This window comes from Onychostruthus taczanowskii, unplaced genomic scaffold (genome assembly GCF_017590055.1).
Source record: "Onychostruthus taczanowskii isolate IOZ18803 unplaced genomic scaffold, ASM1759005v1 scaffold4, whole genome shotgun sequence".
NCBI lineage: Eukaryota > Metazoa > Chordata > Aves > Passeriformes > Passeridae > Onychostruthus > Onychostruthus taczanowskii.
In genome coordinates this window covers 9986748-10004018 of record NW_024501459.1, presented here as the reverse complement: position 1 = coordinate 10004018, position 17271 = coordinate 9986748, and the positions used below count along the sequence as shown (strand labels likewise).

Sequence of the window (17271 nt, the reverse complement as noted above, 5' to 3'; positions counted from 1 at the left end):
GGTTTCTGTAATAAGTGTGTTTAATATATTACTGGAAGGTTTGGGGTTTTTTTTCATATTACTCACATACTTCACAATGCAGTTTAAAAACCTCACAAAGGCTGTGCCAGTCAGCAAAACTTGGTCTCAGCCATGGGCCACTATTTTGCTCTCAAAGACTAAACTTCTTTTTCCTTGAGTACTACATCATCTTTAGTATTGCAAAAGGGAAAGCCACTTTTACAGTTTCTTCTTATCGTGTTTCATAACAATAAATTAGAGACAGAAAAATGGAAGAGGGAAAATAGTTTATGTAGACAACTTTTCTTTCTTATATGGAAAGAAATGCAGCTATATTTGCAGTACATTTCTGGTATTCTAATGTTTGTTCTTTTTCATAAATATAAATGAAGAATAAATCTAGAGGATACATTATACAAGGAAGGAAAATCACAGAAAATTCTGTAGAAACAGAAATTAAATTGGATGCAATGATGAATGGCAAAGTGCAGTACTGGTTGTTCTCCTGAGATGCTTATCTTTGGTTTTGGTGGGATTAAAAGTAACAATGATTTAAAATTGTTTGAAAACTGAACTAATGAGTAAGCAAGTAATAACTAGAAAGGATTCAGGTACTACTAGCCCATTATGCATTGCTTCATCTTTTTTCTTCAATAAAGAACGTTGGAGCACAAAAATCTGGACCACTGTCAGTTGTGGTCATAAATAGTTTATAAATACTGTTATATATGATATTTTGTCATTATTTTAAATATGCAATCCTAAATCAAAACCTCAACCAGGCTTTGAAATAAATAGTCATTTTTGCCACTATTTTTAACAGACTGTTGAGAGCTTCTGTCAAGTTTATAATAGCATGCTCTTAATTCTGAATATACAAATATTAAATTTGTTTTTCAAGCGAAGATTTTGACATTTTGTCAAAACAGCACTAGAGATATACTTCTGTGATCCTGCCAGCAGGCACTATTGTATTTCTTGCAATATTTACTTAGTGCTTTTACTTACTACTAATACAGTATTATGTTTTATAGAGAAGTAAAAAAAGAACATCCACAAATACACTTGATTCTGCTGCATTGTTTAATCCTGGTCCAGTTGTATGCAAGTAGGAGTTTGTATAGGTGCTCATGGAATTTGTGTTTAGTTGTATTTATGCAAAAGGCAACTTATGCAAAAGTAAGAAAATCATAGTGTGAGACTGACATATTCAAATTACTTGAATCTTGTATTTTTGTTCTGGTACACAGGAGTTGAAATAACACTGGCAAAATGAAGTATAAGATTTAAGGGGAAGCCATTTATCTGGGCACAATGTAAATGGAAAATTTTTTGTACATAGCTACTCGTAGAGACATTTGACTGTACTAACTCCCCTGGACCCACCTTATCCATGTAATTTACATTGTGACATGAGATATGATTACTTTGATAATGTACGTTTACTCTTTTTTGCATAACCTTTTAGTGTAGTAGGGAAAAAGTCTGATAAAATTTGCAATGCCTTTGTCAACAGCAAAAGCTTTACACCCACACACCAGCTGGATTTACCTAGAGACACACTTGATTTTTGGCTTTCTGGCATAGCTAGTTTTCCCCAGATTTGTCATTGAACACTATTGCTGTACATCAAAATCAACAGTAAGAAAATGCAGCAATTACTATGGGGGGATTTTCATAACAAGCAGAAATGAATTACAGAATATGGTGTTGCAAATGCTGTCTCTGCAGCCGTCTGTTCATAAATAATCAAGGTGTTTTTGTTTTTGATGTGATGGAAAATTGTCCTGTGTGACAAAACCATCAACACTGCCCAGAGTGATGTATAAAGGGAAGTATAAGCTGATGAACTCTTATGTCAAGTTGCAGTGTTGTGGTGCCTTGAAGCATAGAGGAAAGTCTGATACAGTATGGTCCATGTATTTTAGTTAAGAATGTAAACACATTTAATTCCTCATAGTTATGTTTTTGTCAGGCTTGATGTCATTGTGTGCTACAGGGGTTGCTACCAGGTCAGAAGCAGGGGAGTACCAGTCACACCTGGAAAACAAGATATTTATAGAATCTGGGCTTAAAATGTTTTTTTCTGACTGACTGTAGGAGTCAAGAGTGGGTCTTTTACACTTATCCAAGGTTCCGAAGAAGGTGAAGCAGAAGTAAGCTATAACATTTAGTGTCTGCCTGGAGCAAAGCACAAAGAGTTGGTATAGCAGGGAGATCTAAAATGATGTGTACGTCCATGGATGCAGAAGAATAACTGTTGCTACAGTTGCTATTAATACAAATTTGTATTAACTGTTGCTATTAATACAAATTTGTGAAAGCATTGCAACACAGAGCCACTGCACTGGCAGCCTGGAGTGCTGGATCAGCCAGGCTGTACCCTGCCTGCTGCAGGGGCCACCAGCAGGCACCTCAGGAGCATCAAGGACAGGCCAGGCTTGTGTAAGATTTGCCCTAAGCATCTTTCCAGATCCCAGATATTTTTGTCTCAGGTGATTTCCAGACCTGCTATTGTTTGTGTGTTTAGGGTGTGCCTGCATTAGCATTTTAATTTTGAGTAGGGTCTTTTTCGGTGTGAAGCTTTGGCTCAGCAGGGCAGTCCTAGGGCACTCAAGCAGAGTCCTTCCAGTCAAAGCTAACCTGGAAGGTGTCCTCCAGAACAGCTCCTCATTGCTCCAGCCCCTTCTGAGGGTGCCCAGAAGATTAGATCAGAATGCACTTGCACTGAAATAACCTCTCAGAAACAGCCAGTGCAGCCTGATGTAGTTGCCACCACTTGCCTGATCCCACAGGTCTAACTTGCTAATGTGGTGCAGCTGTAGCACCCCTGAATATTTCACTTCCAGGGATGTTTTCAGGCCCCTCTTGAACCCATGTAATATTCTGGGAGGCTGGCATGTTTTGTTTGTTTTTTTTTTTAGCAAAATGTGTACAAATCTCGTAGCTTTTGTCTGGACTCCTTGTATTTAGCCAGGCTGCTGCCAGCTCCCTTTGGCGATCTTGCTTTTGTGTTGGACAGGCAATGGGTCTGATCCTCACCCTCTTCTCTGCCCATGGTTATGTGGAGGGCAGAGTTTTCTCCTGTACTTACTTGGGTTTGTGATGCTCAAGGACAGGATAAAATTGAATTCAGTGCTTTAGAAAAATCATCATTTCACTTGGCTAGTATTAAAGTATGTCTGATACCATGAAGTCAGCTGAAGTTGAACAATTTAATCTTCTCTTAGCAATGATTATAAGGTAATGAGTGTAGTGATAACTTGATTTGTGGCTATGTAAATTGACTTCAGCAAGTCTTTTGATGACGTTGACAGTTAAATGTTTTCACTTAGCAATTTTAAAAGCAAGTTAGGCTAAGGCAGTTTGGCAGGAATTACAGCAGAAGAATAAAAAGCTGTTTAGGAAATCATGTCCAGAGAGAAGTCAATGAGAGCTCACTGTTAAAACAGAGGGATGGCTACAGCAGCATTCCTCAGTGTCTGCCTTGGGCCTAGCACCAGAGCACATTTTCATTAATCATTATGTGACGGAACAGAATGTGTTTGCCTATTAAATATGTAGATGACACCATGCTGAGAGGGGCTGTGAGGCACTTTGGAGACGGGAAGAGAACTCAAAAAATGGAGACGTGATCTGAATAGGAGCAGGTGTGAGGTATACATTTAGGCAGGAATGATGAACTGCACAAATGTGGGACAGGGAATGTTGGCAGCTTCTTCCAGGCTCTACCTTTCCCTGCAGACTGCTCTCAGTACTCCAGATATTAGTGGCACACAGAGTACCCTCAGCCACTGTTGTTTTTCTTTCTCCAGAATTTGTCAGGGCTGGGCTTGTTGAGGCTCAGGTCTCAGGTGGACACTGAATTCTTTAACTGTGTTTCCTTATGAGGCCCTGAGAGTGACCATTGGACACTGAGCTGGTGACACAGCCATGCACACAGAGGCTTCCCTTTATATACATGGAACAAGTTTCCTGCACACAATGTCATGTTTTCCCCCACTGGTTGATGCCATCTGTCACGCTGTTTGTAACACTGATCTCCTGGGCAGGCTCAGAAGCTGCAGGTATTAGCAATTTTGCTTGTTCAATCATGTGCAAAGTTTGTCCAAGTCTTTGAGAAACAATCAGTTCAATGTCACTTCTTCCTCAGAGGGTGATCTAGGAATGCCCAATCTAATATTTATGGAAATACTGTAGAACATGCAAATTTTTTCTGGCCAGTTGGTGAGCAGGGGAGGGTAGCCTGCAGAACATTCAGGAAGTCAAGCTTTGCTTGACTTTGCTTTGCATTACTTTGTCCAGTTTGGTGAGACTGTAGAGAATGAGAATCAGAGCCTAGCAAAGAAGATTGACAGGGAAGGGTTAATCTAACAACAAAGGGGATCTCTGAACAGTCTTCAAATGCATGCAGATACAATAGAGGGAATAATTTTTCCCCCACTTTCAAAGATTAAACTTTTACTGCTGTAACGAATGCTGAAGTTGTATGTTCTGGTGACACAGCTGTCCAAGCAGCAGAGATTTCCTGGAGAGATCCATCAGAGCAGGACAGACAAATCTTTCTTGGGAATGATGGAAGTACAGTGGTCCCGAGAAGGGTCCTGAGGCAGGGTTGGGAGTCTTTCTGTCAGGTGAGATCCAGACACATTACCTGTGAAGGGGAAATGGAAGTGAGCCTCCACCCAAACTTGTAGCCCTGTGTTTGAAATTTTGAATAAAGTATTTATAAGTGAAAGGTGTTTGCAAAAATGGAGAGCTGGATGCCTCTTACAGACAGATTTTCTTCCCTGCCCCCACCATGCTCTGATCTCTCTCCTCACTCATTTAGGTTTGCTTGTTTGTTTATTTGTCATGGAGTTTTGTTTACACTCTTTCCATCTTACCTGTTCCTTACTTGTTTTAGTATTACTCCAGAAAGTTTAAACTTTTAGGCATAGCATGTCTGTAGGAAAAATTTCTAAAACTGGGAACTAAAGCCACTCTCCTAAAAACAGTGTCAGAGAGCAAAAGGAGCAGTAATTTAAATTATTCAATAGAAAATGCAATTTTTCATTACATCTAAGTTTTGAAGTACATATTTAGGACATCATTGGCCAGTATATCTGTTGAAGAAATTCTGGTCTGTTTATTTTATGAGCTTATAATTAATTTCAAGGCTTTTGTGCACAATTTTCTTTCTCTTTTCTTTTTATTAAATATTTTAACAATCAAAATAATGTATAGCAGAAAAATTTACTGGGAAAATTTGTACTGTTTGTTACAATTTCTTTTCTTTATGGTTCAGTACAGTAGATGAAAGAGCAGTCAGCATTCAAATTTTAAATACTTTAAACAAGTATTCTAAGGTGTGAATTGTCATAGGAAAAGATATATATTATTGGGATGTATAGATAGATGTGGCTGGATAATTGTTGTTATTTGACACATAGAGAATCACTCTTTTAGTATAGGTCAGATATCTTCAGAAGGTTCTGTGCTTAAATTTGAGTTACATCTTAACTTGTTCTGCTTTGTTTGATGTAGTCTGAAATATTTAGGTAAATATGTAATGTGAAATATGTAAGCTGTGCAAATTCTCAATAAGTGTAGATTTGAAGGCTGAGCATGAGAATTTCAAGACCTTTTCCTTTCATTCAGCACAAGTAACTGTTATTATTTTGAGTAACTGTGCATATGTGGTGCTACACAGATGTCCAGAGTCTCCTCCTTAATTTAACCTTTGACCTCAACAGGATGTTTGCCTAGGAGAGAGAATCCCTTGTGTGAGGAGTATACCTGTCTGTTCAAGCTGGAATGCCATGGTCTAGGCAGATTCAAACAAAAAATTTTGTATCTACTGAACTCTAAAAAGTAGTTAATATTAACTGAGCAGTAAAGTTGAGAAACATAAAAATTGCAACTGCCTTCACTAAAGTAGTATTTTTAGGAAAAACAAAAGAAAACATGGTAACTAACAAAATAAAAATATTTGTGAAATTCAGACTATGAAAGGAAGTTTTCAAAAGAGATTTAAAAATGTATTGTTGCATTTCTAAAGACTATGGTACTGCTAATTAAATTAATGAGAAGGAAAAGAGATGCTCAGTGTTTGCTTTGTTAATGTGCAAGCATTCACTATGATAGAGTCTGTGGAGGTTAAAAGTAGCAAAATCTCTTCAAACTGTCATGTTTTCAGAAAAACTCTGCTATTCTTAACTACATGAATCGTCATTCTTTTTGCACCTGTTCAGTAACAGTAAATATTCTTATAAATAAATGTGGCTACAGCATAATAATTAGCATGTAATACTGTTTGTGAAGATTTGTATTCTGTCTTGAAGGTGCTCATTGGAAATGTTCAGTGTTTATTAGGCCTTTGAAAAATACTAGAAATACCATCTTCATAGCTGATGCTTATTTAACACTTAATTAATTTAAATTACTGAGGGAAAAGAAATATTCTGGTTTATGCTATATTTTGGAATAATTCTATTCTTCTGGCTCAAATGTAGCAATCTAAAAGAGTCTCCAACCAGGCAATTTGGAAAATTTTTCAATTTATATATGTCTGGGTTTTTTTCACACCTGGTTGGATTTTTCTTACCTGTCACCATGACAGTTATTTTAAATAATTTAAGGTATTTAAGTTTGAAAAGCTAGAGTTAAATTAATGTTGTTTTATGAAAAACTGGTATCCCTTAAAATTGTTTGCTTAATCTTGTCATAATCGAAGGAATGAAGCGATGAAGTTTTTTTCTACTAAGTCTTTTATAGGCGTTTACTGAAATAATTTATCACTCTTTCTACATATAATTTGAGCTAGATTGAATTAATTTATGAATCAATATGACCACTTACCATTTTATATTTAATTATTTTAGTTGAGACTGGGTTTGATGTGAGCGAGTAAGTTGAACATTTTGAACATTGAACTGAAGGGTAAAAGTGTTCTTTCTCTCTTTACCACGGCAGAGTACAGTACAATCCACAGCCCATCAACCCCCATTAAAGACTCAGATTCAGATAGATTGCGTCGTAGCTCAGATGGGAAATCACGTGGACGTGGCAGAAGAAACAATAATCCTTCACCACCACCTGACTCTGATCTGGAGGTACTATGTATTAAATGTCTTTGGCCTGTTACAGAACTTTTTTTTTATTTTATTTTCTCATTATTTTTATTAACACAAAGAAGTGTTATTTACACGTCTAAAATAAAGTGGCATTGAAACTTCCTTTTTCCTAACAGTATTTTCATAGAAAATAGGATTTTTCTTCTAAAAAACGTTCTTCAGGAAGAGCTTCTACTTCCTTGGAAAAATACTGGGTGTTTCTTTCTCCTTTTGATTAAACAAAGCAAACAAACAAACAAACCAAAAGAAACCAAAAGGGGAAAAAAAAAAAAGAAAGAAAGAGAAGGAGCAATCTTTTCCCAAGGCAAAGAAAGGTTTTCATTTGGACAGGAGACACTTGTAGCACAATAGTGGGGTTTGTTCTCTCATGCTCTGTTCACATTCCTCGCAGTGGCCCAGGGTTTATGTTGAGAACACATCTCCAGTGACACACCACAGCTATAAGTGTCCACAGTGCATTACTTTTCCTTTGCAGAAGCTTACCCCATTTGTCATCATGGGAAATACAATCTCACCAGGATTTAAAATGTTTGTATTTGTACACTTTATTTTTCATTAACTTACCATTTTTTGTGTGGTCAGAGGACAAATTTAAAACACGTATTTTCCATTGTCTCTAAGCAAAAGAATTATTTTCTGATGCCATAAGTTTTATACATACATCATCCAAGTTCGTAGTTTTTGTTCTTCAGATGCCTAAAATGCATTAAAATTAACATAAGGGAAATAAAGTGCTTAGCAGCAATCTGCTTTGTTTTGGTTTTAGAGGTAATTTTCAAGGGCACTTACATGAATTTTTGTAAGACTTTTGTCTTGTAAGACTTGCAGAAATACGGAATTCTAACCCTGAATATTTACTTTTCAGATGCTTCTCTTTGTTTATTTCTTAGAGATAGTTTCTATCTGACATCAAGCTTCAAAAATTACATTGTACAGTCTCATTTTCTGTGTATATTTGACTATACTATAATTCTGTTCTAATAGAAGGATTTGATATAATAGCAATTATAGTAAAAAGCTAACAGATTGTATTACCCTACCCTGGAAAAAAAAAACCAACTTGTTACTATTGAAAATAATTGGCAGGGAAGCTATGGTTTTAATATGCAACCATATCAGTACAATTTTCCCATTTGTGTGCTTACTGATTCAAATTTTAACTTTCCATTTCAAGTATTAGCTTCACAAAGGAACACATTGATTTGATTCTCTTTTTACAGAGAGTATTCATTTGGGATTTGGATGAGACAATCATCATTTTCCATTCCTTGCTTACAGGGTCCTATGCTAACAGATATGGAAGGGTAAGTGTCAAGAAACTGATGAAAATTTTCTGTAATATTTGCTGGTTTATGGTTGATACACAAGGAGTACCAGAACATTAATTGATATTTAGAGGCAAACTGGTACTGGCCTTACAAGACAAAAAAATACCAAGCTGTTTCACATGTCCATGATTTGCAGTTGCTCAGCTCTTGTATTCACTACATATTTAAATAATGTTGGGATACTCAAAGTTAGTACTTTGACCATTTGAGGTTTGGTTTGTAGATACAGGTTGTCTGAAACCTGTTGATATCATCAAAATCTGCAAAGATCTGCATCCCCTCAGAGAGTGAAGAACTTCCAGGAATGATTGCTATGATGGATTGGCTGTGCTCTGTATTGAGAGGGAAAGAGGAGGAATTCTTTTGGACATGGCCAGATTAGTCTAAAATTTTTTGCCTTTGATTTTTTAAAAATCTAAATATTGACTGATGTTTTTAAAAGTCTGCTTATGAGTCAAATCTTTATATTATGCACAGTCTATAAATCATAACTGAACTGATGAATATGTCTACAGACAGCAGATTTCCTTGGTAATTCTCAGAAGAGAAACATGATTTTAGGTGAATAAGAACAGTTTATGAATGGAATGTCCTTATGAGATCAAACTTCTTTTTGCTGGGATTATATTTGAAAGCTAACAGCTTGTGCTAAAATCTGTTACAGACTTTTATGTTCACCTCCTGTGAGTTATAACTGGAATGTGATTTTTTGTTAACCTCAAAAACTTCTATGCGTAAAGAACAACTACATAGTTTTGTCTGGCTTCATGTAATGCCTCTGTGTTCTTGTAGAGCTTCTATTTAGCACTAAAAGGTTTTACCCTACACCCAGCTGAGTGAAGGGCAAAGCTACCTCCAGTTCAGTCCGTGCCTGGGTCAGGTCTCAATAGATTTTTGCTATAATATCTATAAAAATCTAAAGCAGTACTACTTTGCAACCTTTCTTACTTGTTCAGGTAAGGTTTGTTTGCAGAAATGTTTACTGTAAAAACAATGTATCTGTTTGAGGAATATAATTAGGTTTTTTCATTATATGTCAGTAAAGCAAGTTAATTCAGCAGCCTTGGTTTCCTAGGTGTTGTTAGTTTATGTTCAGTTAATTCAGCAGCCTTGGTTTCCTAGGTGTTGTTAGTTTATATTTAGATAATAAAAAGAAACTAGAACTTAAATGTTTCAACAATTATTGTCTGGATATGTGTGGACAAAAGCACTTATAGAAGAGTATTAAATATTTACCAAAAGTTGTTTTCCATTTTTCAAATTAAACCAGCTTTTGTGTGGTACCCCAAAATCTATTACAATTTGGTTCAGAATGAGGAGAACAAGTCCAAGTGCTTGCAGGAAAGCTCAGTGACAACAGAATCTCACCACTGGCTTTTGGCCAGCAGAGTAGCACTGGAAAAGCCTAATTAATTAGTCTCTGCCATGGAAGTACTAATGTGAGCATATTTTTTCCATTTGTTACTAGTTCCCTGTAGTGGATTCATTAATTAGGACCTGAACATAAACACTTTATTGCTGGGTGGCTGAAGTTGAGGAAAGTGGCTGGGATTCAGTTGCAAAGAGATATAAATACGTACGCTGCAGGGAGGGGGCTGACTCCTGCTTGCAGCTCCATCACTGTTGGCACTGTTTACATAAGAAGTAGCTTTTGCCCAGCTGGCTCTGGTTTCATGGCATCTGGCACAATATTCCTGCATTGCTAAATGACAGCCAACTGTTGATGTTGAGAGGAATGATGGCATTGCTGCTTAATCTTTGGATAAATATGAAATCTTTTTGGTGAGGGGTAGCAACATGCCTGTCCATGGCTCTCAGATGATGGCATGAAACTGTGCCATTTTGTTTTTGTTTTCCTAAGGTTTCATTCAAATCAGAGTTTCTCTTGGGCTATTGACAGCTTCAGACAACAGTTAGTAATTGCCAAGGATGTTAGAGAGACAGTGTCAAATGTTCAAAGCAAACATGCTAAAACATGAGAATTTTAGGGTTTGTTTGTGGCAGCAGAAGGTGCATGTTTTTAAAAGAGGGCTTGCCTGTGATTAATGGCATTTAAAGTAAGAAATCTGGACCATAAGTTAATCTGAAAAAAAAAGAAAGTTGAGGGGAATTATTATTCTTTTCACCTGTATTCTTGTTTATGAGCAATCCAACATCATGTTCTCTTATAAATCTGCACTATGGTGAGGGCTAGAGATGCCCTTTTAAAAAATTAAATCTAGGGTGATCACATAATCATTAAAATACAAAAGCTGGATCTTCAAACAAACAAAAATGTCCTAATTAAATAATAGGGGATTTGGCAACTTGGCATTCAGCTCTTTTCATAATGCCTGAGCGAGTTTCATGGTGAATGACTATGAATGATGTTCAGCCTTGCTGCTGAAGGGATTGATTTTCTTTGCCTAATTCTCTACCTCATTCTTCCTAACTTCTTCCTTGTGCCACCTTTTTCTGTATCTTCTTACTTTTTAATCTGTTTTTATCACCTGCTCTCCTTTAGCTGCTATTGTGCTCTATTTTCCTCCTGCTTTTTTCCTTCAGTTTTGTTGTAACATAATGATACCTTTATTTTTCAGTTTACGTAGTCACGGCAAAAATTACTCCATAAAGCACTACATTTTTATTTAAGGATTATTTGAATTTAATGGAAATATATGAAACTCTAAGAATATGCCCTTCCAGAAGATTAGACCAAAAAACCCAAAACATTTTCATTTGCTTTAGGAATTTTTTAACTATGTACAGAGAGAGATGTATTGATCAAATATAATGTTGCCAGTTAGTTTAATTGACATTAGGGCTGATTAAGTTTTGGCATTTGGAAAAAGTTGGAGCCCTTTAAGATCTTGGAGCAGGTGAAAATACATCTCAGTATTGGCACAGAATACTGTGGTCTTGACATACATTTCCATTCCCAGTGAAAGCAGTTATATGCAGAGGTTTTAAAGGAATTTTCCTTTAAATTATAAGCTATTTTATTGGGGTTTAATATACTTTAGAGATAGAGAAAAACAAAGCCTGGTTTCACTTAACCCTTCATTTGTGACCTGTAGGCTTAAGTGGAAAATAAGCCTGGTACCCAAAGTGAACTTTCCTGTTTTTCAGCTTCTTGTTCCTTCACCAAACAAAGAAATCAAGTAGGTAGAATTTAGAAATGACATACAGGCAATGTTTTGGCTCCAATGCCAGTATTCAAAACAAAAGGCCTACTTAAGCAGTTTGACATTGGTATTTCTTTTCTTTAGTTAAACTGTACCTCCCTCAGAGATTTGTACCTGATTTTGACCATACCTGAAAAGACGCTGACTGAACCTGCAAATCCCAGGCAAAAAGAGGAGATTGTTAGCTTTCCTACTCATTGTGTGACACCTCACAATAATTAGTTAGCAATTAGTGGCTTAAAATTGCAAAAGAAGGTTGGGTATGGGATTATTTTTTTAAAAACCTTGTTCTAGCCTTGTCTTTTTTTAAAGTTTACAGCCCCCACTGTAATGTCTGATGGCAGAGTTTGATATACTATGATGCTTTAAACCGAGGTTCTTGTACTTTTCATTAGAGCAGTTGCAAGTTTGTGACTACACAGATATTTAAAATGCTAATGCAGATAATGTTTTTGCTTCTGTTAAATATGTAGTTACCAAGAGCCACAGTTTAACATAGTTTTTGTGTTAAGTGGAACTTCCTATACAAAAAGATTGTATTTAAACTAGGAATTAAGCTTTCTTTGAAAAACAATCCATTCAGTTTATTCTTTTAGCTTTTGTGTTATTTAATCTGACACTTTCAGTAGGTGCCAATGAGTTTCTTATATTTTTTCTGCCTAATTAAATTAACCTAATAAATGGCATTATTTTAGTATTGCTTTGGAGAAAACCATTCTGTTTTATTTCTGCCATGTAAAAATACCTTGGAGTAAAATGGTTAGAAAGCTTTACAAAAATCTCTTTTCACAGACTCAGAAATGTGATAAAAATGTTCAATAATAAAAAAAGCAAGTAATGTCCACTGAAATGTAAAATATATATTTGCAGCCATTAGTTTAAAATTAGTCAAATGGGTTCGTAACCAATATCATGCTCTGTTGCCCATTTATTCTGCTTTTCAAAATGATGTTCCTATTTAGGGATGGAAGTCAGAATGGAAATATTTCTATCTTGTTGCATTAATAGTTGATACTCAAATCTTCATTTGCATCTTAGACATGGCTAGTGAACTTCATTTGCATCTTAGACATTTAGCCCATCTAATTCCTTTAATAAATAGAACAGAGGCTCCTGTGAAGTGTCTTCTGTTACTGCTCAGGCACAAGAGAAATCTTTGTCTGTTTTTTAAAAAAAAAGAAGCCCAATGAACTGTAGGATGTGTAGGATGATGAGCTGCTAACTGGGCACAAAGATAAGCAGAAATGTCAAAATGTCAAAGGGAGAAAAAGCCTCAGGCCTAGCTAGAGAGAAAATACCACCTGCTTTCCACCTCACATGCCTACAAAAGTAAAGCAGAGGAAGGCACAGGTCTACAAATAGAACAATATTAAAACAGAGAGACAGAATACTTTTGTTCATATTTCAAAGTGTTTCCATTTGAACTAAGAAGCCAAAAATTCCTTTTTTTTTTTTTTTTTTTTTTTTTTTTTTGGCTGTGCCAGTTTAAATAAAAGACTTATATTTAAGGACAAAGTTCATCAAAATAGCATGATGCAATTTTTTTCCCATTTATAAGGGCTATTTTTTTATTCTAAAATCTTACTCTTAATGGATATGAGTTCAAGAATAGATGTTTTGTCTGCTCATTGTAACTTTGCTTTGAAATTTCAAAAATTCTTTCTCTGGATAGCAGTTCTTGGGTTTTGGCATTTCCAGAAGGCAAACAGGCTGCCAAATCACCATTCTTTTCCAGCTCTTCAGTACTGACGCATTTTGCCTTTCTAACCAGTAGTTACAGAAAAATGTTTGAAAGTTCAGAGATCATGTTGGAGCATCTATTAATTTGATTGAGAGGTGGAAAAAGAAACTAAGGACTGCATCTCTTGCTTTTTAACTGTGACTTGTCATCAAGTTTAGAATATTAGCTTATTTTAAGTAAAATATGGGTTGCCACTTCTTCAGTTCTATTTAAAATATAATTCCTAACAAACTAACATTATTAATAGAGGCTGTTGGGGGATAATATGACATGTTCTTTCAAACTTATGCTCCTGTGCTCCTGGATAGACTTGGCATTATAAATGAGAAACTCTATATCAAATGTATGTATTAGGGTCTCTTTTCAATTTTTCAGATTGAAAATATATAAAACACCCAAAAAAATCAAAACAAGACAAACATCTGTAATGCGTTTGGTAACCACAATGCTGAACATGCTTTTTGAGTTTATTAGCTCAGTAAGGAGTAAGTTGTTATGGTAATTTCTGAAGAGAAGTTAAAGTGTGTTATGTATTAATAACAAACAATAGTTTTGTTCACTCTGCATGGGTGGGCCAAACTGGAAACATAATTAAACCTTTTTGACAATCAAGGAGTGGTTTTAAATATAATTACCATTTGCAAATAAAACATCAATAGTTCTTTGCTTTAAAGTTACTAGGTATTCCCAGGACTGAATCCTGTCATTTGTGACCAGTTTATTTTGAGTAACAATATTATTATCATACCCCTGCTTGATCATAAAACTTGTGGACAGTTGCAGAATCTGGAGAAGTTTTAGGTGAAATGGATTTGCCCCTTCTGCACAGAGCAAAGAGCCAGTGCCAGGGATGCATGAAGGGGACCACAGAAGTCCCACTGCAAAATCAAGGAGTCAGTTGAGTTAAAGTCATATTTTTGAGTGTTACTGGGAAGTGTTGTAGTGAAGTGTTAGGCAGTTACTGAACTGAAACTGACAAAGCAGATGTTGCATTTGATACAAGTAGCATGCTATGAAAAGCTGTCCCTCCAGTTTGTATTTGGGTATGTGTGTTAGGCACAGTATTGATGGTGTACTTGCTTAATTTCTTCTTTAAGGATCCTCCCACTTCTGTGTCCCTTGGACTCCGAATGGAAGAGATGATTTTCAATTTGGCGGACACACATCTATTCTTTAACGATTTAGAAGTAAGTGTTCATTCTTTTAAAATGCACAGAGATGATCTAATATTTAATATTTGTCTGGTTTTCTGTGTTGTTAGATGCTTTGACAATTATTTGCAGAGTTTCAATACAGAAATGCTTAGAAAATAGCTATATAATTTAGTCATTAGGATATATAATAATATCTACACTAATTGTCTTCACTGACATTCAAAGGTTACTACAGTTTAAATGGTAGAGTTTTGTCCTCACAGGTTTTAGCACTTATGATGACAGTAGACAAGTTTCAGAAGTGGATACACTGAAGGAACCTATAAACATACAGAATTCAATAGTCTGCACAGACCATTAAATATTAAACTCCACCTTCTATAAACAGTTGATGGCTGGGTACAGATTTCTTGCTTACGTGCCACGGTGGGCAAGTGTTACCTTATCCCCGAGGGATATCATAAATGTTGTATGGGCTGTCTGTGGGATGTTCCTGGGGCTGCTGTGCCTGCAGCAGGCACGGGCTGTTCTGAGCCAGGGTGCCTCTGCCTGCAGCAAGGAGCTGCGGGTGCCTTGCCAAGGGCTTTTTTAGCCTACATAGCCTATGGTTTGGCAACACCTAGGAGATCCTTCCAAAGCTCTCCAAACTGCTGAAAGAGACTGTCACTGTAATGCCTGGCTGTTTCATCTTAAAAGGGAAAAAAGCAATTTCTGATCACATTTTAATAACGCAAAAACATGAAAACAGTCAGATTTCTTTCCCATCATAGTGAAGACAGCTGTTTATTTAAAATCCAGCTGTTAAGCAAGCTTGTGGTGGGGCTGCCAACACACATTAATCATCAAGTTGTTGTTTTGCTAGATTTTAGAATAGCGTGTTATTCCAGACAGCAAAAGAATCTAAAAGATTCAAATGCAACTTTTGCTGATCAAAGTTAATTGGCAGCAATTGGCCTTTAAATATTTCCTGATGTTTCCCTTTTCGAAATCAAGCAAAATACACCTTATTCAATAGATGAGCCAAAATAATTTGAAAAATGCCAGTGTGTGATAGACCTCAAATGTGGTTTGTCCAACATCTGTCCTATATTTTGATTTCTTTTCATCTAAAAAGAAACCACTCACAGATGATTTGGCATCTAAGAATGTAATGAAATTATTGAACATGCTTTTTTTTTTTTCTTCCATTCCTTAGAGTATTTATTTTTTATACTTACAGTAAAATAGCTGGTTTCTTTAAATTTTAAAGTAGCATTTTCTTCCATTAAGGTAGCAGTATTTAAAGATATGATTGTTTTGGACATAAGAAGCACCAATGAGTTGCATGTATAAGACTTATTTTTCAGTATTATCTAAAAATATAGCAATGCTAGTGATTTTCCAACTCTGTTTCTGATTATATTTCATTTTAACCAGAGCAGAATGAAAAAGTGCTACTCTTTCTGTATTTAAGTATATTTAATAAAGTTCAGTGTGTTTTCATTTGCTCTGCAGAGCCAGATATGTAGCTACTTCATACAGGATTGTCAACCTCACTGACTTTAATGGAAGTTAATCAAATGCATCGTAAGGGTGGCAGATTATCTTCTGCTAATAGACATGTTGCAGCCTTAACAATACAGCACAGTAGTTCATTCACTCAAGAACTTTGTAGCTGTGTATGAGAAAACAGCTTCTGGTTCATGGAGGCAGAGAAGCTCACTGCTAAGCCTGATTCTTTGCATTTCCACCATAACAAGCCAGTTTATGTTGTATGTCCAAACTGAAGTGTAATAGTTTGTGTACCCTGGTCTGCCTTCCTCATACATAGGGGCACTCAGGAGTGAGCAGTTGTGTGCATGTCCTCGTACACCAGCCCTAATCCTCATGGCTGGGGAACATGGGCTCCAGTCTGAGGGATCGTGCCTTGTCCAAGGGGTGAAGAGCACATTCAGTGAGCGTAGACAAGCCTTCAGGTACACTTCCTTTGTGGGAAGCAGCATGTAAGGACTAGACATCATCACAGACTGGGGTTTTCAGTTCACCAGCAGTGACAGATTTTTGAACATGTCACAGAAATGTGGTGTTCTTGAAGGAGCATATCCTTCTGGAACCACTGTCATTCTTGTGAGCATCACCATTGAACTAGCAGGGCCTGCCAGTTTCCCAAGGGCTGTGACCTCAGGGCAGATTCCTCACATCCATCTCAGAAACTCAAAAGACCTTCCTTGTTTGGTGATTTGGAAGTGCAGGCTGCTCACTGCTTGACAGGCTTTCAGGAAAACTGTGGACAATTAGGTTTGGATATGCCTCAGGCCTGAAGCATCTATTCTCACTGATGAAGAACTAAGTCTGAAAGATCTAGCTCAGGTCTGAGCTTTCCAGATCATCAGCATAAGTATCTGGGCTGTTGGGATTGAAAACATTTGTAGGCACATTGCCTGTGAGCTGCAGAGCTTGGGTACTCTTGCCCAGCAGTAGTATGAAGAATAGTAAAGCTGGATTTGGAACATATCTTACCCACAGAGTAGATGTGTCTTTGAGCCTAGGCTTAATTCAAAGTGGGAACCTGAAAGCTGATGCCCTCTGCCTCACCCAGGCTCAGAGGGAACCCTTCTTGGCACATAGAGAGGCATCTTTTAAATCCAGGCAATCATCTGTCATAACTTTGGCCTCTGATGCACATTTTTCCAGATACCACAAGTTAATGTTTTTAAATAAAAAAATCTTCTTTCATCCAGCACATTCCAGAAAACTCTATAATCAGAATAGCTCTCTTGTTATCCAAGG

General features: G+C 36.5%; 1 protein-coding gene across 10 annotated transcripts in view; it reads left to right on the top strand.

Annotated features, from left to right (window-relative positions):
• EYA1 (EYA transcriptional coactivator and phosphatase 1) overlaps window positions 1–17271 on the top strand; it is a 145154-nt gene that overhangs the window by 92994 nt on the left and 34889 nt on the right. For all 10 annotated transcript variants that reach the window (XM_041412701.1, XM_041412700.1, XM_041412699.1 and 7 more), the window contains 3 exons: window positions 6955–7094; window positions 8336–8419; window positions 14446–14535. In XM_041412701.1, coding sequence (XP_041268635.1) covers window positions 6955–7094; window positions 8336–8419; window positions 14446–14535 — 314 coding nt within the window. The remainder of the gene's footprint in view (window positions 1–6954; window positions 7095–8335; window positions 8420–14445; window positions 14536–17271) is intronic.